Source organism: Mytilus trossulus, chromosome 3, assembly GCF_036588685.1.
Source record: "Mytilus trossulus isolate FHL-02 chromosome 3, PNRI_Mtr1.1.1.hap1, whole genome shotgun sequence".
NCBI classification, from domain to species: domain Eukaryota; kingdom Metazoa; phylum Mollusca; class Bivalvia; order Mytilida; family Mytilidae; genus Mytilus; species Mytilus trossulus.
In genome coordinates, this window is record NC_086375.1 from 33060885 (window position 1) to 33084423 (window position 23539).

The following is a 23539-nucleotide window of genomic DNA, read 5'->3' on the forward strand; positions in this document are numbered from 1 at the left end:
TATATGAAATTATCTCTCTCTCTATCTCTCTCTCTCTCTCTCTCTCTCTCTCTCTCTCTCTCTCTCTCTCTCTCTCTCCAATGAAATGTGTTTTATATTACAGCCGATTGCATTAAGTGTGTAGGTAAAGGTAATGGTATACTACCCTCTTTTCGAAGTAGATAGTCCTACAGACAAATAAACCGGTTATCTGTCGGACTAGTCTACTCTTAAAGGATGGTAGTTGACATACTAATTATCCAAATAATGACTTCACGTTTAAGGTAGAAAGCAAGAAACAAATATTACCTTTACCTACACACCTAATGTAATCGGCTGTAAAAGAATAAAAATTCATCTGAACTGATTTGTCTTTTTGCGTAAGATTTCTCAATGCCCAAAACTTTTTCTTTCTAGGCCAAAAAAGCCGGGAAATCATTGTTCCAGAAAAAAGCCACGAGGAGCTCAAAATGGGATTCCATAATAGGATTTGTGCGTGCGAGGCAGTATGGTAGAGCCATAAAAGGATTGTACGAGTCGACTAAGGGGGCGAAAAGACAATTTATGCGGTTTGTCAGTGGAGTTGTGCGTAAAGAAATAAAGAATGTTTTAAAACCTAAAACAACTTTCCCACTTTGTATGAAGGCAGATATTCCATCTATAACAGATTTCAGCTGGACCCAGACCTTGTCCGACTTTGAGAAATCAGCACCAATTACATACAACGTATTTAGAAGTGCTATAACACGGAAGTCTGAAGAAGCTACGTTGTGCAAAGGAAAAACAGTCAACTTAAAGCCAAAAATAGGAACAGCAGTTGCATATCTCCTTCATGCTAAGGCTCCAATAAAGGATTCCTTTATTCCTACGCTAGTATCTATCCAGTTTTGGCGGGGAAATCTCAAGCGAGATACTATCAAACAAATGTCAAAAATGGGGATCTGTAAGGGGTATGGGGCAACCCTTGCCGCTATAGATAATATCAGACGCGAGTTTGATTCGGCTGCAACATCTTGCAAAAGAGAAATTGAAGAACAGCTCACAAATGTCAATGACATATCAAACATGACCGTCATGGAGGAAGACATGGACGTGTCGAATGCTGTAGCAGTTACGGTGCCAAACATCGAAGACGAAATTAATGAACCATCTGACTCGGATGATACAATCTCTTATGAGTATAGAGAACCAAATGAGGATGGATCTGAAGAAAGTGAGAGCGATATTACAGAGGTTGAGGATAATGATGAAGATTCTAAAGAGGATGAAAATGATGATATTGCCGAAGCATCAGATAACGAATCCATACATGATGTGTCAATTCGATCAGAAACCAATCCTAAGTTGCAACCAGGTTTCTCAATGTGTTGGGATAACGTTGGTAAAAAAGTAACATCACGACACCCAACCCTTACTTCAACCAACAAGTATATCAATATGGCACTTGGCTACATGGCTGTAAATCGTGTTACGACTACAAATCTACCATGGCAGTTTGACGATACAGTAAAAAAAGCCATAGAATTGCCGCAAGAAATTTTCTTTCCCAGTCAAACAGATTTTAAAAACGTCAAAAACAGAATGGAAATTATTGTTGGTCGTATCATAGGTCGTCATTTAAAATGGTTTAGTGATAATATTAGCGATTGCATTATACCACACGTTGTTCATGGCCATTCTGCAGAGTCTGCTCATAGAAGTGTGCTCGTAAACTTGGGCGTGTTTGATGTTAACCCATCTTCAACACAAGGTGCCATAACTATATATGAAAATCTGCAACGATATGTTCCATCAATAGCCGGAAACCCTTACACGACAGCTGTTTTTGGTGATGGGCTTAGTTGCGAGAGGGGAAATGATGCCCACAGGGCGAGGGCTAACGGTCTTAATCCCTGGGATAGATTGGAAGGATGCGAACCTTCAGCACAAGAATTCCACAAGGAAATGCTGCTCCTTCAGGATTATTATGATTTATTGTTTAAAGGATCTAGTGCAGCAGATAGAGGCACGTTAGTCCATTTGAAAAAATTATTTAACTTCAGAACAGTAAAATCCGACGTTTCCGATAATTTTACTCATGCCTGGGAATTGATGTGTCTAGCCACGGAGGGTTTTGTTTGCTTATTAACAATGCAAATTACGGAAATGGAAGATGCAGATAGTGAGCCTGCAAATATTGAGACCACGCTTGTTAATGATGACTTTGAACAACGTAATCAGTACTTTACGGATGTATGCAGCACTGTCGTTCAAAGATTATGGCATACACTGAACACCAATGCTCTCACAGTGGACGATGGGACTGGACCACCCGTATTTTGTTGTGGAGAAGATTTGGACGACGACACAATTGCATGCTCTGCAGGAACAAACTGTACACATGGAGAAGTTTTCCATTACATGTGTGCAGATATCGATCCGAACAACCTACCCGAAAACTGGCACTGCACTGATGAATGTAGAAACCGTACTAATTTGTACGCGTTTTGCCATTGCAGACAAAACTTGGGAAATGACGAGCCGATGATAGATTGTACGGCTGGATCTGCTTGTACAAACAGAGAATGGTATCATATGAAATGTGTCCATATCAATCCTGAAAATGTTCCAAAACGCGACTGGTTTTGTCATGATGCCTGTAAAACAGCTAAGAGAGGCAAGAGAAAGCGAGGAAAGAAAAGTGTTGACAAACCAGAACAAGTTTCGGATCATATTTATAACTATAGTCGTTCAATGGCCTGGCTGGGTTTGAATTTATTGTGTAGACGAGATGCAGTACGGGAAGCAGATGGCAATGCAATGATTACACATTGGAAATTAGATCTTGTTCATTTCTTTGCCTCAAAACATCCAAAATATCTTATTCTGGCGCATAGGTTACTGGCATCAGTACATGGCTGGCTACCGGAGAAGTTACGGGAGGATATCATCCACAATCGGACAGTGAATTACGGTGGTGGCATAGGGCGGAATTTGCCGATGGATTTCATGAATGAGATATTGAATAGACTGTTTAAAGAATTGCTGAGTTGTGCAAAAGGGCAGTACACTAATGCAACCATACAACGTTGTAGTCAGATAATTGGGCCACTTGGAGAGGCTTTAGATACCGTGTTCGATTCACAAGTGGTGGAAAACGAATTGTACAGACATAGACGTAGGAGTGGTAACCGCGATGAAAATGTCAAACAATTAATTTCATTCCTACAAAATGATAAGTTGTTTGCATTTACAGTTGGTCGCAATCATAAGGCGTTTCCTGATTTTCAGTTCAGCGAAAATCCCCGCAATCCTGGACAGTTTCAGCCGAAAATGATTCAACTATCAAAAAAACTTGACAAAAGGAGACGAGTTATTTTAAATGATGATTAACAGCTAATTTTCAGTTGATAATATTTTTTTCAACGGTCAATTTTGACGAGGTGTATTATTTTACATTGTTACAGTTTATTGATTAAAGGCGGGAAACTTTATCACGTGGTATAGGAACATCGTGTACAAAAATGTCCCTCAGCAATTTACAGAAGCAATTGGATCGTTTTGAAGATGAAGTTTTCTTTGATCGTGTTCAAAGAAGGAAAGCTTTTCTGTTAACAGACAGTAAAGGTCGTTACTTAAAAGATGTTGTTCAGCCGCTGGAACGTATAGTGGATATTGTGTATAAGGGCGGGGCGAAAATTGATGATGCGGTTTTATACCAGGATCTAAGACAGAAAATTACAGGTCTAGACAACCCATTGATTTTAATTTGGCTGGGAACTTGTGAGTTAACAAGAAAGACCGGAAGATACATTTCCATCAATACAGAAATTTCAGTACCCGATGTGCTAAATAAACTAGGTAACTTGAAAGAAAAAATTCTAGCTGTGAACTCATCGGCTGAAATTATATTTTTAAAGTGTCCAGCTTATTCGATTAAGCATTATAATAAATATCATCACCATCCCGACAGTGAGTCGTTTCACGACGATGACTCCATTTTACAAGACAAAATTCAAGATTTAAACGACAAAATAGTTGATTTGAACACAAACTTTCCGGGACCTAATTTTTCATTGGATCTGTTAAAAAATACAAAAGTAAATAAAGGACGGCGTTCAAAATATGTCTTTATGTTTAAAGACTTGTATAAAGATGGAATACATCCATGTCCAACACTTGCAATGGTTTGGTTGAGAAAAATTCAAAAGATAGTCTGTACATTGTGTTTTTAGTTTTCAAGGGAAATATTTCTAATAACATTTCATACGGGTGAATGAGGATTGGCTCGCTCACCCCCGTTGTATGAACTCGTATTTTGAAATAAATTTATCGCCTCTCTTACAACTAGAAATTCACTGCTGCTGATGCTTAACAATGTAACAAGAGAACTTTTTGGTGAATGAGAATTGGCTCGCTCACCCCCGTTGTATGAACTCGTATTTTGAAATAAATGTATCGCCTCTCTTACAACTAGAAATTTATTTCTGCTGATGCTTAACAATATGACAAGAGAACTTTTTGGTGAATGAGAATTGGCTCGCTCATCCCCGTTGTATGAACTCGTATTTTGAAATAAATTTATCGCCTCTCTTACAACTAGAAATTTACTGCTGCTGATGCTTAACAATGTGACAAGAGAACTTTTTGGTGAATGAGAATTGGCTCGCTCACCCCCGTTTTATGAACTCGTATTTTGAAAGACATGTATCGCCTCGTACGCTCTCTCAACTAGAAATTCATTTGTGCTGATTCTTAATTTGGAGAAGAGAATTTTTGAATGAAAATTGGCTTGCTCAACCCATGCACTCGTATTCTGATTGACATTTGTCGGCTCGGCCGCTCTCACAGTAAGCAATTCATATCTGTAAATGGTGAACAACTTGGACAAAAAACTTTTGGTGAATGAGGATTGGCTCGCTCATCGTGAACTCTTGAAACGAATTTATATAGCTGTCATGACCCAACTGGATCTTAATTTCAATTTAATTAGAATAAAGAAAAGAGAAAAATCGGATTTCATAATTAAGGTTGGTATCTTTTAAATCATTTCTATTCAGGCGTTCTCCTTTTAAGATGTTTAATGGAATCAGATTTCGATTCGTTGTTTGTTTCTGTTACACATTCTTTGCATTTGTTTTGGTACGATTTGTTTATTTGTTTTTGTCGTTGGATTGTCTCCACATAAAAAAAAAACATTGAATATTTAAACTTTTCATGCAATTTTACCATTGTTTAGTTGCGATGTCTTATTGAAGGGATTAAACTATGAAATTAGCCGTAATCAAAAGGAGATGTGGTATGGAAGCCAATGAGACAAAAGCCGACCAAAGCTTTACTCTGCAAGCATTATGAAATTAGCCGTAATCAAAATTGTAAGGAGATGTTGAAAGGAAGCAAATAAGACAACATAATTTTTACATTAACAAGACTTAAAATGAAGTCGATGTAAGCAATTTATACCATATGGCTTTCCTCAACAGCTGAAAAATACAGCCGTTATGGCCATCATAAAAAAAAACTCGCTGTAATATGGCAAAGCATGGAAACAAAATATGTAAAGCAGGTAAATAAAGAAAGCCAACTACCTTAGGGACGACATCAAAAGTTCAATGTACGAAAAAAGAACTTAATTCACATAGTTTTTTCACTGACACCCCCCTCTTAACTTAATTTGGGAAAAAATTATTTACCGATAGGGATATATGTAAAAATCGATTTTACATATACAAAACTTGCAGAATTTTACCCCCCCCCCCCAAACTATTTGATTTAAGTTTTTTTTTATCCTACATCGATCTTTTGATGTCGTCCCTTATTGATACATGTATTGATTGTCACCATTTCCACATTTGACCATTATTTTCATGAGACAGCAAACTTATTTTCAATAACTCTTTGGAGAAATATTCACCGTATAATTCCTGTTGTTATCGGAAAATAATATTCATTTATACAATCATCCATTTCCTTTTTATGAATGCTATATGGTCGCCTCTTAAGTGTTAAGAAACATTTCATGATAAGCTTGCTTTTATTAGAATTAATTTACATCATTTCATCGTTCATTATCACCTGAAAGTCAATTCAGAATTCATTTTCCAAGGAATATTCTGAAAAATGTACAACTGATTAACATTCGGAAAGACCTGCGGAACTTCTCGTTCTTGACCCGCTTGACAATTTGAAATGAGGGGGGGACAGTTTGAAAAGTTGTTATAAAAAGGATATAAATCCATCACATGATAAGGTAAGACATTTTTTTTATTATTTGAGATGTTCATTTGTAAGGATAATGACATAAGTTAACTTAAAACTGTCGTAAACATTGTAAAATTGTTGTTCAAAGTTCCCACAAAAATTCGTTGGGAATTTGCTACGAGAAAAAGTTACAAATTTTATAAGACTCTGGGGTTCAACATTGATAGTAAAAAAAATCCGATAAAAAACGTTGAATGTAAATGATATGAACCTCCAGAGTCTTATATTATAGGACTACAGTATACAGATAATAACATAAGAAGTTTTATGTACATTTTAAATGCTTTTATTTCTTTCCAAAGCTATTTGGATCAAAGTTTGCAGATGGAGCCTTGTTCGGATCGAATGTGCCTGATCCCATACTATTTGGAGAGAATGATCCTGCACCCATAGAGTTTGGATTGAAACTCCCGGATGGGACACTGTTCGGATTAAAACTTCCAGCTCCAAGACTACTTGGTTTGAAGGATCCAGCTCCTAATTTATTTGGGTCAAATGTTCCAGCTCCAGAGTTTGGACTAAACTTGCCAGCTGCCATCTTATTAGGATCGAAACTTGCTGTGCCATTTGTATTGAACATGCTCAATGATGCTAAAACAGAAAAAAAAATTTGATTCAGTATATTATGGGTACTATAAAGTGATCAGTTTCGATTTATTTTGAGAAAAAAATAACATACGACAGCTACATGTAGTTAGGATATTTGTACTTCAATTTAAGCGAGTAAGAACTGATTGTCTCATATTGAGTTTCCTGGCGACAAATAACTTCGTAAGGTGCAGAATTTGTCGGATATATCTGAAATTGATGCCCTCAAATCTTTAAATGAAACATTGTATTTCAGTTATACACATCTGGCTTTCGTCTTTTCCAAATTTTGTCTTAGGAATTATGTTGATTTCAATAATAAGAAAAAACTTAAACGTCACACCAAATGATAAAACAAGTACTTAAAATTACTGAACTCCAAGATAAGTTCAAAAGAGTGATCGCTTTTCCGTTGATTGACGAATACCTCTACCTCTCGTTTTAGTCATAAGGGAGCCACCATTTGATTTTTATGGGGGGGGGGGGCTAGGATGAAATTTGAAAAAAATAGGCAGGACAGGAGTTTTGAGTTAAAAAAAAAGGCAGGATGAGACACTTGCAAAAGAAAAAAAGTCAGGATGACAATTAATTTAAAAAAAGTCAGGATAAACTAAAAAAAAAAAAAGCAGGACCGGATAGAGTGAAAAATAAAAAGGCAGGACAGAGATTACAACTAAAAAAAAATGCAGGACAAAATTTTTCATCCTAGCCCCCCCCCCCCCCCCCCCATAAAAATCAAATGGTAGCTCCCTAAGTGTAACCCATATCTTATGTTGAACAAACCACGATAATCGTTTCAGCAGTGTAAATGTTGGTTTGTTATACTAGTATTATTGAGTATTTTGCATTACTTGCAATTTTTTTTAACGATTAGAGACTCTTTTAAAATGGAAAGGTACTTATCTATCAAATGTTAAACAAATTTAGAAGAAATAAGTACTAAAAAAACTTATCAATGCATATAGCCTATTGTAAAACAACATACAGATAGACCACCTTATTATATATATTACTTGTAAAATAACCGAAATCAACCTTGTGCTTAAATTCCGTTATGAATTTTTCTCAGAGTTCAGTTTTTTTGCGATTTTACTCTTTTTACATTCGAAAAAATAAAAAATAACTTATGAATTTGAACCTATCAACATTTTCTATTGTTATATTTGTGAATAGAATAATAAAATAAGATATATTCTTACCACTATAGCATGTTGGAATTAAAACAGTTAAAAATATTAACAAATTCATTATAGCAAACTTGTGTCGTCGTTCTATTCCACCTGCTGATAGGATTGTCAGATAAGGCAGTGAGATTATCATCAGGTCGCAGCCAGACACGTGGTCAACACTTTACATTATTAGTTATTTTTGTCTTTTATCAGTTATTATTCAAGATTATCTGAAAAGTGGAGAACTTTTAGAATTTCATCTCATATGCAGAACTCAATTCCTACCACTTTAAAATGGCTGTTACAAAATGGTTTTGCAATAAAACGTCTGTTGTAAAAACATTGCCTGTCTTGGCATACAAAACAAAAGTTTCCGTAAATTAATCAATTGATTCAACTTCGTTTTATAGCTAGCTAAACCTCTCACTAGTATGACAGTCGTATAAAATTCCATTATATTGACAACGATGTGTGAAATAAACAAACAGGCTCAATAAGTAAACATGTTAATAATAGGGGTACAGGAGTCAACATTGTGTTATCATCTGAATCATTCTAGAAAAAAATAAGTATATTTACAATAATTAACCATGACAAAATAACTCAATGACGGGATGTATAAGTACAGAGCCACGTCATATGTAACAAAGAATCACAAAAAGTCATATAGACAAAACATATTAGCAAAAATGCAAGACAAAAATTATAGAACAATATAACGGGATGTATGAGTACAGAGCCACGTAAAATGAATACCAGCAAAAGCAGACTGAACAGTAAAAGAAAGATTCATAAAATCGAATAAAAGAATACTACAACACGTTTTTAAGATGATAAAAAACGTCAGTACCCAGTATCAAACTGCAAGACCATCGTGTATTAGTGAAGTTGATACCGAATATTTATCAACAAGGTCATGTTACATTCCAAAGGACTTTTTCTTTGACATACCCCGTGGTTCGTCAACCTTCTGATCAGACACCGGTGACGTTTTACAAAGTCTGAGTAGTTGCGGCATGCTCTTGATTATCGAATAAGTTGGGAAATGTATATCCGACATGCAGGAAAAGTTGACATGTTTCTACTTAGTTTGGTGAAATTGATAATTCAAAAATCAAAATCGTCTTTTTTCAGAGATTTTGGTACTGACATGACCGTGTATGTTTAATTCGAGGTATAGGTCTAACAATGAGGTAGTGGAAGCCGTGTCTGTTGTGTCTTTCATTTCTAGTTCTGGGGTTATATTAATGGAACCAATCAACAATAATTTAATTTTTAATGGGAAGAATATCATCAATATATTTGAATGTGAATTTTAATGACTTGGCTTTTTTGATATGTGTCTGAAGGAAATCAGATTCATATGAAAATAAGCAAGGACTGCAAGAAAAGGCGCAAAGTTCGTTTCTAATGGAATGCCAAAAATTTGTTGAAAAGTTGAAGAACCTGCAAAATTAAATGCTGAAGCCCAACTGGTTTTCATGAAAATAAATTGTACGTTGAAATATTATTACCGCATAATTTTCACATCCGACCGATATCATCTCTCGACCTAACAACAGATCTTTGAATGTAACCGGTATTGTTATGACGATAAGTGTCTGGCACTCAATATAATTAAGCTATTATGGTGGTATTTGAGCTTGAGATTCACTTTTTGTCCTTTCATAGCGTTTCCATACCCAAACTATACCCGTTTTAATTTTTATTTCATTTGTGGAGACTTGACCCTAAGACGAAGACCTTGTTTTAACTATTCAGAGCATGCAGCTGGTGTACTTCTTAATTCAAAAGATGCACCCACTCAAGTTAAATATTTGTCAAATGTAAATGTAACAACAATGAATATAATTTATTTATTTTCCAAAACTATTGAGCTTGTTTGGATCAAAGGTCCCACTTCCGGTACCACCATTAAGTTTATTCGGGTCAAAGGTTCCAGTTCCACTTCCACCACTACCAAAACCAGTTCCGGAACCAAAACCTCCTGTTCCACTTCCACTTCCTGTACCGAAACCACTTCCTCCAAATCCAGTTCCGCTTCCGAAATTGTTTACTTTATTAGGATCGAATGTTTCAGTTGTCCCAGATGGAGCAACAGTCGATGCAGCAAATGTGGTCATGGAGCCGGCAAATGTTGACATGGAGCCGAATCCAGCTCCTCCAAAGTTCTGGTTCAAAGCGTTTGGATTAAAACTACCACCTGTGCCAGATCCGAATCCACCACTGCCGGCCGCGAAACCACCAGTACCAAAGTCCTTGTTTAGAGCATTCGGGTCAAATGTTCCATCTGAAATGGAACATATTTATACATTAAATGATAAACCTTCTCAAAATCTTTTTCACATACCATATTAGTATTCCCATCTCAAAGTAGGAATATCAAGCCATAATTTTATATCATATATATTCATGTCATGTATTCCAAATAAATTTATGACCGGTAAGAAAATTGATGATGAATCAAGTATCTTTTGCTCCGTTGCACTGAATTATATTATATTCACTATAATATACCTGGTATATTATTACTTGAATTTCCAAATCTTATATTAATGACATTTATATCAAGTGTATAGTTAAATATGGATTTGCTTAATGACATAATGTTGTAGAAACTCAAGGCTAGTATTTTCACAAAAGTCTTATTCTATTCAAACTTTGAATTCTTTTCATAATTTTGATTTGATATGCTTACCAGATAGTGGAGCCGACAGACATGCTGGTAAGAGACAAAGAAGAGCTAAACAACCCTTCATTTTGACTTTCGATGATGATCTGACGAAAGCGTGTCTGGATAAGTCTTCTCCACTTCATTATCTTAAGTTACGATAAGACTTGACACAAATCCTATATACAGCTGACTGTAAAAGATGGGTCTTTCGTTGTACAAGATACCATATATTTCCATCATGGTTAAATATAAATTAAGACTTTTCAAATTTCTTAAAAGATGTCATAAAGATGCTGACTATAAAAAAGCAATAAAAGATGTTCAAATATTTTTTTATTATCCGTTTCATTATTTTCATAAATTTATGTACATACATAGTAAGAACACATCTAAAATACTGTATCAGCTATTATCGATTAAAAAAAACATTGACTATTCGAATAAAATCAACGGTACCAATTTTGTTGCACCAGATGCGCATTTCGACAAAACATGTCTCTTCAGTGATGCTCGTGGCCAAAATATTTGAAATCCAAAGCTTATATAAAAGATGAAGAGCTATAATCTAAAAGGTCCAAAAAGTATAGTCAAATTCGTGAAAGGAATCAGAGCTTTGCATGAGGGAGATACATTCCTTAATTTATAATAATTTCTAATATTTTGTAACAGCAAATTTTAATAACACAAAAAATCCGTATTTTCATGCCAGTACCGAAGTACTGGCTACTGGGCTGGTGATACCCTCGGGGACTAATAGTCCACCAGCAGAGGCATCGACCCAGTGGTAGTAATAAAATCAACGGTACCAATTTTGTTGCACCAGATGCGCATTTCGGCAAAACATGTCTCTTCAGTGATGCTCGTGGCCAAAATATTTGAAATCAAAAGCTTATATAAAAGATGAAGAGCTATAATCTAAAAGGTCCAAAAAGTATAGTCAAATTCGTGAAAGGAATCAGAGCTTTGCATGAGGGAGATACATTCCTTAGTTTATAATAATTTCTAATATTTTGTAACAGCAAATTTTAATAACACAAAAAATCCGTATTTTCATGCCAGTACCGAAGTACTGGCTACTGGGCTGGTGATACCCTCGGGGACTAATAGTCCACCAGCAGAGGCATCGACCCAGTGGTAGTAATAAAATCAACGGTACCATTTTGTTGCACCAGATGCGCATTTCGACAAAACATGTCTCTTCAGTGATGCTCGTGGCCAAAATATTTGAAATCCAAAGCTTATATAAAAGATGAAGAGCTATAATCCAAAAGGTCCAAAAAGTATAGTCAAATTCGTGAAAGGAATCAGAGCTTTGCATGAGGGAGATACATTCCTTAATTTATAATAATTTATAATATTTTGTAACAGCAAATTTTAATAACACAAAAAAATCCGTATTTTCATGCCAGTACCGAAGTACTGGCTACTGGGCTGGTGAAACCCTCGGGGACTAATAGTCCACCAGCAGAGGCATCGACCCAGTGGTAGTAATAAAATCAACGGTACCAATTTTGTTGCACCAGATGCGCATTTCGACAAAACATGTCTCTTCAGTGATGCTCGTGGCCAAAATATTTGAAATCCAAAGCTTATATAAAAGATGAAGAGCTATAATCTAAAAGATCCAAAAAGTATAGTCAAATTCATGAAAGGAATCAGAGCTTTGCATGAGGGAGATACATTCCTTAATTTATAATAATTTCTAATATTTTGTAACAGCAAATTTTAATAACACAAAAAAATCCGTATTTTCATGCCAGTACCGAAGTACTGGCTACTGGGCTGGTGATACCCTCGGGGACTAATAGTCAACCAGCAGAGGCATCGACCCAGTGGTAGTAATAAAATCAACGGTACCAATTTTGTTGCACCAGATGCGCATTTCGACAAAACAAATGGTTATTCAGGCATCCAATATATTGGTAGATGCACGAAGTTGTTTCATAATTTGAGTGGGCGTTGCATCTTTTGAATTAAGTAGTACATCAGTTGCATGCTCTGAATACTTAAAACAATTGCTCAAATTCATTGAACATTTTACGTTTTAAATATTTAGCTGTATCAAATGAAATTTTTAACATAGATGTGGAATTTTAGTATAGGATTTGAATTGTTGGACATAAGATTTTGATATGTTTACTTAACTTCTATTTACCATGCGGAAAAGTGTGGTTCAATAACTAGGAATCCGTTCTGATTTCTGCACGTGAAGCTGATCTAGACTTAACCAATAATCTTTAATTAGGATTCCTTTCTATTTACTTGAAATTAAGGTTAAAAAGATTAATATTTAAGTATTATTATTTGTGTAAATGCTGTTCAATACAACAAACAAGATTTCATTCATAATGTGATTAACAAGATTTAAACATGCTATTCATTGAATGGAAGCATTTTCAACAGGTCATGAACCTTTTTACAATATATATTTTTCATCGATCTGAACTTTGACATATGGTATATTTTCCCCTTTCAAATTGATGGATCATTTTAATCCAAATTCTGACTGTAAACCCGGAAAGTTCAAAATAAAAAAAGACCTAACAACATAACCAACAGATTTTTTTTCTTTTCTAAATGCATCAACAAGCATGTCCGTCGGCCAACAATAAGTTAAAATTATCTCCCTTCGTGCCTGTCGACCACTAATGCAGGACCTACTAGTTGTTTATTTGTTCTCGTTTTGACAATGAAATGAATTGAACGTACAGGGAACAGCAATAAATCGTTGTGTTATAATAATTTATCGAATTTAATTTACACCTGTTTTGTTTGGTAACTTTCTTAAAGTTCAATTTGAATAAAAGTGTAGAATTTGTGAATTCTGGATACCACAGCAATAAAAAATAATGTAAAGATAATAATGGAATAAGTCACGCAGAAGACAAATAACATATTTCATTTGTGCTTATCTGAAACCTGTTCCCCGTTCCCATTCTATGACATCACCAATTGTCCAGTACACACCCTTGACATCATCTAACTTTATTTTGTAATGACTCCTTTTAATATAAAGGAGATATATGTGACTGTCAACTTAATGAGAGGTTAAGCTAGCTATATAACCAGGTTTAATCCAACATTGTCTACTTAAGGAAATGGCTTATCAAATCAGGAATATGACAGCAGTTTTCCATTCGTTTGATATGTTTGAGCTTTTGATTTTGCCATTTCTAAAAAGTACCTTTTGTTTTGAATTTCCCTTGAAGTTTGGTATCTTTGTTATTTTCTTCTTTTCTTCTATATAGCAATATGGTACATAAAAACAGTGAATTCTCTCTGTCACGAAAAAAATAATCAAATTGTATATCTTTATCTGAATTTTTTATAAAAAGGTATATGGTATATTAACATGAAAATGCAAAATATACTGATAGTTCAAAATGATTCCATCAAACACTGATGATCTTAAATTGAAGATATACATGCATTTAACTCATTATTTCTCAATCTATTGGGATTTTAGACATCTTATAGCGAAATTCTATATATGACTATTTTCATCAAAGATGATGCAAGTGTACGAAATTGTGATGTCGTCAATATATATGAATATGAAAATATCTGAATAATTAAAGGCAACAGTAGTATACTGCTGTTCAAAAGTCATAAATGAATTGAGAAATAACAAATCCGGGTTACAAACTAAAACCGAGGGAAACAAATCACCTAAAAGAAGATAACGATGGAACATATATTGTTCAAACTAACAAAATGACAACCATAAATAAAAATATCCCAAATTAACAAAACAATAACGGCTAACAATTTTCTGAAAGCGTCTCGGCCTACACAAAATGAATTGTTATTGTCCTTATCATTTGAGATAGATTTTAAAGTTTTATATCAAAATAATTTCTACAAGACCATTTAGGACATTGCTTACATGTGTATTGCATTGCTTAAATGCTTACCCTTCCGGAGCACCTGAGATCACCCCTAGTTTTTGGTGGGGTTCGTGTTGTTTATTCTCTGGTTTTCTATGTTGTGTCATGTGTACTATTGTTTGTCTTTTTGTCTTTTTTCATTTTTAGCCATGACGTTGTAAGTTTGTTTTAGATTTACGAGTTTGACTGTCCCTTTGGTATCTTTCGTCCCTCCTTTAAAGCACACAAAGGCAGTCTCAGTTATGAGAAAAGGAAAATGCCTCACTTGTAAAAATAAACTGATTTTTTTTTATTCAAAAAGGTGCATCAATTCATAGAAATTTATTTGGGCTTAAAAATTATTATCTGAGCAAATGTCTTTTTTAACAATTTCAAATTCATCTCGGAATGGTATTATACAACAATTTTCTTAATCATTATTATGTATGCAAGGCTAAAAAAAAGTCATATTGGACGACAAGTTAAACGTCAGGATGCTCGCTCCTCAATTTCTTGACTGTCCCCCTGGTATCTTTCGTCCCTCTTTCAAAATAAAAAGGTTTTCAAAAGACGGTTAGTAATTCAATGTATTTGAACATATTTTTGTTCAACAAAACCTATGAAAAAAATAACAAGGGTTTCATAAGATTTAGGAATATGGCTATGTCATTAAATTGTAAAAAGTAAAGAAAGGGTTAGCCGTCAAAATTTTTATTTACACTACATGAATAAAACTAGAGGATTCGTTATATCTGACAAGAGTAGTGAACATCATTGATAGGCAACAATAACAAAAAAGATGTCATCTTTCCTTTATAACTCTCCTGGCCCAAATGGCTCTAGTGTAATTCTTAACACTTTGATGTTGATAGGGTTCAATAACTGTGATCCGTTCAACATTTGCATCAGTCTTATTCTACTAAATTTTAATTCAAGGTTGAAATGGTTTATATATTAAGTCTCTTTATTATTTTGTTTGTTATGTTTCATACAAGCATTAAGATTTCGTTAATAATGAGATGCATAAGATTTAAGCATGTTATTTTTTTCTCTCTTGACAATGAATGGAAGCATTTCTTACTGGTCATGAACTTTTTACAGTTTAAGTAGATACGTCAAGGATTATGTATGTAATCATTATAGTTCCAAATTTTACCCGTGTTTAAGCATTTTATTTTTTTGAATATGAGATATTCAGATAACTGGTATACAGTCCGGTGTCATTGAGTTCATCCTAGTTTTTAGTTTTTTAGTTTTTAGTTTTCTGTGTATTGCTGTAAGGGAGTAGGGCTTTTTATCTATCTTTCCGCTTTTTGTTTTTTGTCATGTCTCTCTTTCTTCGATTTAGTTTTTAATTTCCTTATTTGATCTAGTCATTCTTTTTCGGCAGCAGTTTCATTTTGAGACAACCAAGGAAAACGAAAAGTCCTAACTGTTTTTTTTCAAAATTTTGCATGCAAATTCCACAATTGTCGTTCACACTACATTTATATAGTTTTATCGATTGTGTAGAGAAGGCATATTCCATACCATAATACCATTATCTATAGTAAGCAAACTAGTATTGCATTGTGATGTGATCATTAACATATAAGCAAAACACCATGGCCAACAGAAAAAAAAACATTTTTTTCATAAAGAGTTATTCGCAAATTAAAGATTTTAATATCTTAACATTTATTATTTATGAATAAATTTAATAAGTAATATTTAAGCATATTAGTTTTCCGTGAATAGAAACATTTACACCAGGTCAATCACCTTTTCACAGTGCATTTAAACCAATCAAATTAACCACATGTGGTGTATCTTTTTTTCTACAATTTGTTTGGCGGAAAGTTTTTTAATCAAGACCAAATAGCAGAAGATAGTAAACAAGTAAATGTAATTTTTTAAATGTCATATTTTATTTGTTTGTATTGTTTGTTTTTGATTATACAGTTTTAGGGTGTTCTTTTTGAATGTATTATTTTTTTGTCAAGGTGACTCACAAAGTCAAATTGTTTTATTTAAGGTCATATGCATGAAGGTTAACTTGTTGGAAAATTCTTTTTGTGGGCCCAACAAAATTTATTTTTGTTGAAATGATATCACAAATAAGCCTTGTTTGTTTAAGAAAAACGTAAGTGTGTGATGATATCTGGCAGAGGTCCATTACAGGATAATGGAGTTACGTTACTAGTTTTTGAGAATATATAATATCGTAGCGGTTGTAGAGAAAGCAGATTTACACGAAGAAAACAAAAGAGTTCACGAAAGAGATCATGTTCTTATTAACCCGTTCTGCACCTCGTAAATCATACAATTGAAGAAAGACCAGGACGATGAAAATGTTTTAATTATAAAATAAGGAGATGGATATGATTGCAAATTATTTAAAAGGACGGGGATACAAACAATTTATGGTTACTGTTCGGTCTAAAACCTTTCTTAATATTGGCATTTATTCACCTCAGAAACTAACAAAACCTTTGAATAGACTTATTAAGAAGGGATATAGTTACGATACTGTTGTCAGGTCATTAAAGATTGCATATTTTGGCGTTAATATTGATTCACTTATAGGGTCTTCGGAACTAAACACATTTATTCAAAAAACCAGTTGTTGGCATGACACGGGTTACGTTCTTCTCATATATGTTATGATGGTATGATACTAAACCCCTAACGGGAAGGATTGTACCTGATGTTCATATGATGAAATCATAATCTTTCAGTCAGTTCATTTGAAGTCTGGAGCTGGCATGTCAGTTAACTGCTAGTAGTCTGTTGTTATTTATGTATTATAGTCATTTTGTTTATTTTCTTTGGTTACATCTTCTGACATCAGACTCGGACTTCTCTTGAACTGAATTTTAATGTGCGTATTGTTATGCGTTTACTTTTCTGCATTGGCTAGATGTATAGGGGAGGGTTGAGATCTCACAAACATGTTTAACCCCGCCGCATTTTTGCGCCTGTCCCAAGTCAGGAGCCTCTGGCCTTTGTTAGTCTTGTATTATTTTAATTTTAGTTTCTTGTGTACAATTTGGAAATTAGTATGGCGTTCATTATCACTGAACTAGTATATATTTGTTTAGGGGCCAGCTGAAGGACGCCTCCTTCTGCTGTTGTTTTTTCTATGGTCGGGTTGTTGTCTCTTTAACACATTCCCCATTTCCATTCTCAATTTTATTGTTTTTATGGCTGCGTTTAATGGACAACAAATGAATATTTATTAGATATATCCTGAGTGTAAAACAAAAATTCGGCCTCTCCTTTCGCTTGCATTGTTTTGTAAGATTTTCCGTATGTTATAATAAATCTTGAGTTCTGGAATTTTGAATGTAAATTTCAGACAAACTCATTAAGATTGTTTTGATACGATACCTTATTTAAATATTAATTTATAACCAAAATGTTTCGAATAGAAATAGATGTTTTCGCTGTTTTTGATGTTGATATTAATAGTTTTGTAATCTTTTTAATCGGTAATTAATAATATTATCCATGCTACCTGGTCATGTTTACAATTTAATGGCGGGGGTATAAGATAGTGATGGTTTTATCCAACGACAGGTGCCACGACCTCTTACATGGCGGAAGAAAGTTCAAGACATAAGTGAGAAAAATGACAGTTTTTACCATCTTTGTTGGAATTCTAGTATCAGGTATGCTTTCATTTTTTTCAACACAAGATAATTTTGATGAAACCACTGTGGTGTTTTCCTGAATTACCAGAACAATATTCATTATACTGGTAAATAATAATTTATAAAAACTTAAAACTCATTACCACTTTAAGGTTACTTTAATACAATACTGGTTTACGGCATTCGTAACGATCTATATTTTGTGTATTTATTATTGTTCCAAGAGAACAACTGTGTATACTTTCCGACCGAGCTGTGAGACCTCTCTGTTTGCAGAAGTTTTTGCTGATGAAATTGTGCTAGAAATATCGAATGCTGAACCGTTGTCGGAAGGGGCCACGCTCCCGACATTATCTCCAGCATCAGTCGTTAAAAAATAACATAAAGAGAAAATGCCGAATGTTTTACGAGATGTGGTATGATTGCAAATAGGACAACTACCTAACATAGTTCAAATGAAGGGTATTAAATCAACTACGGGTAGATCAATACGAGGCTTCAACAATGATCATAACCCATAAAACTTTGTAGTTCAAATGTGTCAGACATGACAAAACGTGAAACATTTTATTCGAGAAAAAAAGCATGGTCTGATTAACGACGACACAGCAATAGAAAAACAAATATTACAGACAACAACCAATGATACCCACTGTATAACTCGCAACATATTTTTCTGTTGCTGTCTCATCCAATCCTTTTTTGTGCTAATTTGATAGCAGAACTTCCAAGTCAATAGCATTGTTTTTTTTTACTTAAGGTTTAATTAACTGTCGATCAACCAATAGGCCATACGAATTAATGCAGTCATTTGATAAGTTTGATTTTAAATAAATTCAAATTGCAAAATCGATTGAGCAGTATAAACGCCTCACCAAACAATTCCTTTTAAAGGTTTAAAGAAAAGTAAACATGTCGGGCAACTCATTGGTTGTAACTAAAAAAAAAAAAATAGACAAAACGCCGTACGATTTTAAAAACTTTATTTTAATGTCTTTTGCAGGATGTTATTGTTTTTCACTACCAGGTCTGCAAAATGTCCAGACAGATGATAATTTCACTAAAACTTTTGGAATTATACCAGGAAAAAACATATATAAAAAGACAGATCCAAATCATTCAATCGACACAGAACAACTTGGGGAACATGTACTCTCGTCCCAGGAAAAAGTTCCCACTTCCGTCTCAAATCATGGTAGTCTTGCAACAACGCTGAATCAACTATCTGGTATGTCGGCACTTCAGTTGCTGAAGATTCTAGGAGTACAACTTGGAAGTAATGCACCTCTCAACATCAATACAAACGCCATTATCCATCGACAGCCACAAAACAATGTTCAAAAGCAGCAATATTATACAGGAGAACCATTGAAACCAACAATGAAAACACTTTCAAACTATGGACAAAAAACCGGAAGTTTTATGCCAATGCTGGACAAACAGATCAAAGGTTATGTTTCTACTGAAACTGATAACAACATTTTAAGTAAACCACAGCAAATGAGCAATGCTGGAAAGTCAAATACTCAGCAACAAGTGAGTCCAGTTTTCATGATGACGTCGGGAATGGGTGGAATAAGCTTCCCTGATACGTCTTCAATACAACAGCCATCTGGTTCTACTCATGAAGATAATAAAGCTAAATTGTTTGACCCTGATGCTCTGATGCAAGAAATGATGAGCTCCTCTTCATCCTCACTAGGTGCTGGGAAATATATGGTAAAACAGAATGTTTCTCCACAAAATTGGGCACCTAATCAACAGAACCATATGCAAACGAATACCAAAAACAGTCCAGGCACGTTTAATTCTATGCATGGACAAACATCTATCAACTTCAACCCCGATTCATTCAACAACGTAAAAATGAATTTTCAACCAGATGCACTCTTGCTATTTGTTAATAAAGAGACACCACATATAAGTAACAAACTTACATATAATCCTGATATACTTAACAACTACCATGGAAAGTTTAAACCTGGACAAATGTTCCAAGTTGAAGATATGAATACGCCGCTACCACCTGTACATCAAAGTTTATTCAATGCCGACACTTTAAACAAAAAGTTGATGAGCAGTGTCAAAAATTCAGAGGACCCAAATCCTAACAGTGAAAACACAGCAACTTCATTGGAGTCCAAAATTGTCCCGCAACCGTCATTGAAGAAAATGTCAGGCTTTGTACCTGGCTTACTTTTTCCTGGGTTTAAACCTGATAATGATGAGCGAGGGAATCACTTTTCGGAATATGACACCAACTTTGTAGAAAGAGCAGAGGACATTAAGAAAAGCACCAAGCCTAGATATGCTTTTGTAGATATGTTATCAGATTTACCAGCAGACCCTGACTATTCAGTTAATCAGGGAAACCAAACAAATCAAACTGCAGTTGCACCAACTGGCCAATCAGAGACAACAATTACAGGCAGTATGGACACAACAACTCAAGGGACTACTATAGTGCCCACAACTTCAACTGATATGCATGAAAACCATAGTGAGCCCGGTAAATTTATGCCTGCTCAGTCGAACAGCCCTCAAAATGGGTTTGTTCCTGGTTCTTTGACAGGAGATGGCCGAACATTACAAATGATGGTAAATAAAGGAATGTATAACCCTAACGTGGTCAATCAGCAGGCTTTCGTAATGAATAACAATCAGAATACAGGATCGTCAAATGTCAACAATAACACAACGCATCAGACGTCGAATAGTTTCGGGATGACGTTTAATTTTAATCCTTCGTCAGTTAACCAAGCAAAAATGAGTTTCAACACTAATCAGCAAATTGGAATGGATGGTTCGAGTGGGTCGACGTCAAACAACTACAATACATTTTATGATCCAAATAAAGTAAATCAAAATTCATATATCAACCCATTCGACAAGGCCCAGACGAATATGAACAACATGTCAACAGGGCAGTATGATAATTCACAGTTCTTAGGAAATTTTGACGCTAACCAGGTAAACAGGGGGATTATGGGAAATTCAAGAAATAGTACGCAAAATAGTATGCATTCTGGGTTTGGTGGACAATTTAACCCAACAGAAGTAAATAAAGCATATTTTAATCCAAATGTGGTAAATAAAGAGAGAATGAACTTTAACCCTTCTAAAATGTTGGAATCTAATGCTGGCTATGACAAGAAAACAGCCGAAAGTTATACATTTGATCCGAATAAAGTCAATGATATACATGTGAATTTTATTCCTCCTTTTCTTCAAGACAATAAAAACTCAAGTACAGGGAACAGTTCAGGTTCTGGATTTATCCCTGGTCTTCTGTCTGGAGGTAAAGATAATAGTGGTGTGTTTGATCCGAGTAAAATGGAGGCTGGCATGTTGTTTAATCCAAACGCAATGATGAATACGAACAAAAATACGACAGAAAATAGAGGCAACTCAGATAAAAGTCAAACGAATATGATGTTTAATCCTTCAGCTATGATCGGTAACATGAAGGGTTTGATCTCGGGAGCAAGTTTTGATCCAAATGCAGTAAACAAAATTAACATGAATTTCAGTCCTAATGAAATGATGAAACAAGTCGCTGGAAGCGACGAAGGGACAACCAGGACCAATAATTCTGTAATTGGTTATGGAAACGATGAAAAAGTTAAATAAAGACTGTTATCGAACAAACACAAGAATAGATTTTATGTTTTTTTCTTTCTCACTTAAACAATGTGTTTTTCTACGACGGCCAATACGGTTTATTGCAAGAGTATACAGTTGAGCTATTGTTGGTATCGTTTGTTCTTAAATATACTGATATCTTTTTTTGGGAATAAACTTGCATGCAAATCAGATTTGAAAGATTTTGACCCTTTATGTTCATGTCTATCTCTTAATGTTTATTAACTCTCTTTATATCAAGGTAAATATGATATGCAGATTGACAACTTCACTTTTGTTATGTTGAAGTTTTTGCTCCGTTTCGTGGTGGCAAATATGTCAAGCATATTTAAGGCGAGAAAAACATGTTATCAAACTTGCTTTGTGAGTCGACAAGTTTAAATGGGTTTTTTTAAGTTTAATTCATATATAAACATGCGATCTCTGTATTCCTAAAAGTTGTACACTTACATTGAAATATAATTGGTAAAACCAAGGTTGGATATTTTATTTAAATTTAGGAAGATGTGGTATGAGTGCCAATGAGACAACTCTCCATTTAAGTAACAATTTATAAAAGTAAACCATCATACCGGTAGGTCAAGGCACGCCATTCAACACAGAGTCTTTGCTCACACCGAACAGCAAGCTATAGAGGGTCCCAAAAATTACTAGAGTAAAACTATTCAAACTGGAAAATCAACGGTCCAATTTATTTAAAAACGAGAAACGAGAAACACGTATGAAGTACATAAATAGACAACAACTACTGTTCATCAGATATCTGACTTAGGACAGGTGCAAAAATTTGCAGCGGCATTATTTTTTTTTGCATTGCTGTCACTATTAATTAAGGAATGCACAACGTATTAGAATGCGATTGCAGGCAAAGAGATGCATTTAGTAAATATAGAATATAAACTTCGGCAACCTCCTTGAATGGTTTAATTGATCAAATTGTCAAACTGAATAAACGTAAAGGTATCCGCAATTTTATAAAAGTATCCCATTTTTGCAGACTCAAAATTGCCACACTTCTCCAAAAGGTCAGAACAAATTTAAAAGAGTCTATACAAGATCTGACATCAACCCTACGATTTCTTAAAATAAAAAAAATGAAAACATGACGACATGAATAAACCAGCGACTGGCGAGGTGTTTTGTTTGGGATAAGGCACATGGACTGCGGTCTAGTTATTTTTTTCTGAGCAATAAACTAGTTTTTGTTCGTTTCGAAGTTTTCGTCACTCGACGATGAGTATTAATAGGTGCAAAACTATTGCTAAGATCTGCTCTCACCCTACAACTGCTAATATAATGATAGATGATAGATGATGATAAAGATGCCTAAGAGAACGGCAACCTTAGTCTTTTTGTACAATAAGATGATTCTTGAACTTAAATTAAATGGTGTTACCGAATTATTTCTGGCTGCCAAAATCACGAGTTTGTAGAATAAACTTTGAAAAATGGCCCCCTCTCACCAAACCCAGACATCGTTTATTAAAGTGTACATTCTGGAGGAAAATGAAATAAAATACTTTCCTCGCTCTCTCTTTGAATATAAACAGTTTGGACAGAACATATTGGCAACACTTTTTGAACATCCGTAACTTTCTTTTGTAAATGTGTGAAATATTGGCTGATGCACAACAGGTATATAAGAGAGGGACGAAAGATACCAGAGGGAAAGTCAAACTCATAAATCGAAAATAAACTGACAACGACTGGCTAAAAATGAAAGAAGACAAACAGACAAACAATAGAACA

General features: G+C 34.6%; 2 protein-coding genes across 2 annotated transcripts; one reads left to right on the top strand and one right to left on the bottom strand.

The window, feature by feature from the left end:
• Window positions 1-6488: 6488 nt before the first annotated feature.
• On the bottom strand, window positions 6489-10840 carry LOC134710688 (putative per-hexamer repeat protein 5). Its single transcript, XM_063571075.1, has 5 exons — window positions 10675-10840; window positions 9847-10266; window positions 9164-9209; window positions 8007-8155; window positions 6489-6810 (listed from the first exon to the last, which is right to left on the bottom strand). Exons 1-5 carry the CDS (start codon window positions 10733-10735, stop codon window positions 6506-6508), a joined length of 981 nt encoding a protein of 326 aa, XP_063427145.1. The 5' UTR covers window positions 10736-10840; the 3' UTR covers window positions 6489-6505.
• A 7224-nt stretch (window positions 10841-18064) lies between these two features.
• Window positions 18065-21845, top strand: LOC134711287 (homeobox protein 2-like). The gene is made up of 2 exons (XM_063571812.1): window positions 18065-18166; window positions 19152-21845. Exons 1-2 carry the CDS (start codon window positions 18127-18129, stop codon window positions 21776-21778), a joined length of 2667 nt encoding a protein of 888 aa, XP_063427882.1. The 5' UTR covers window positions 18065-18126; the 3' UTR covers window positions 21779-21845.
• The last annotated feature ends 1694 nt before the right edge of the window (window positions 21846-23539 follow it).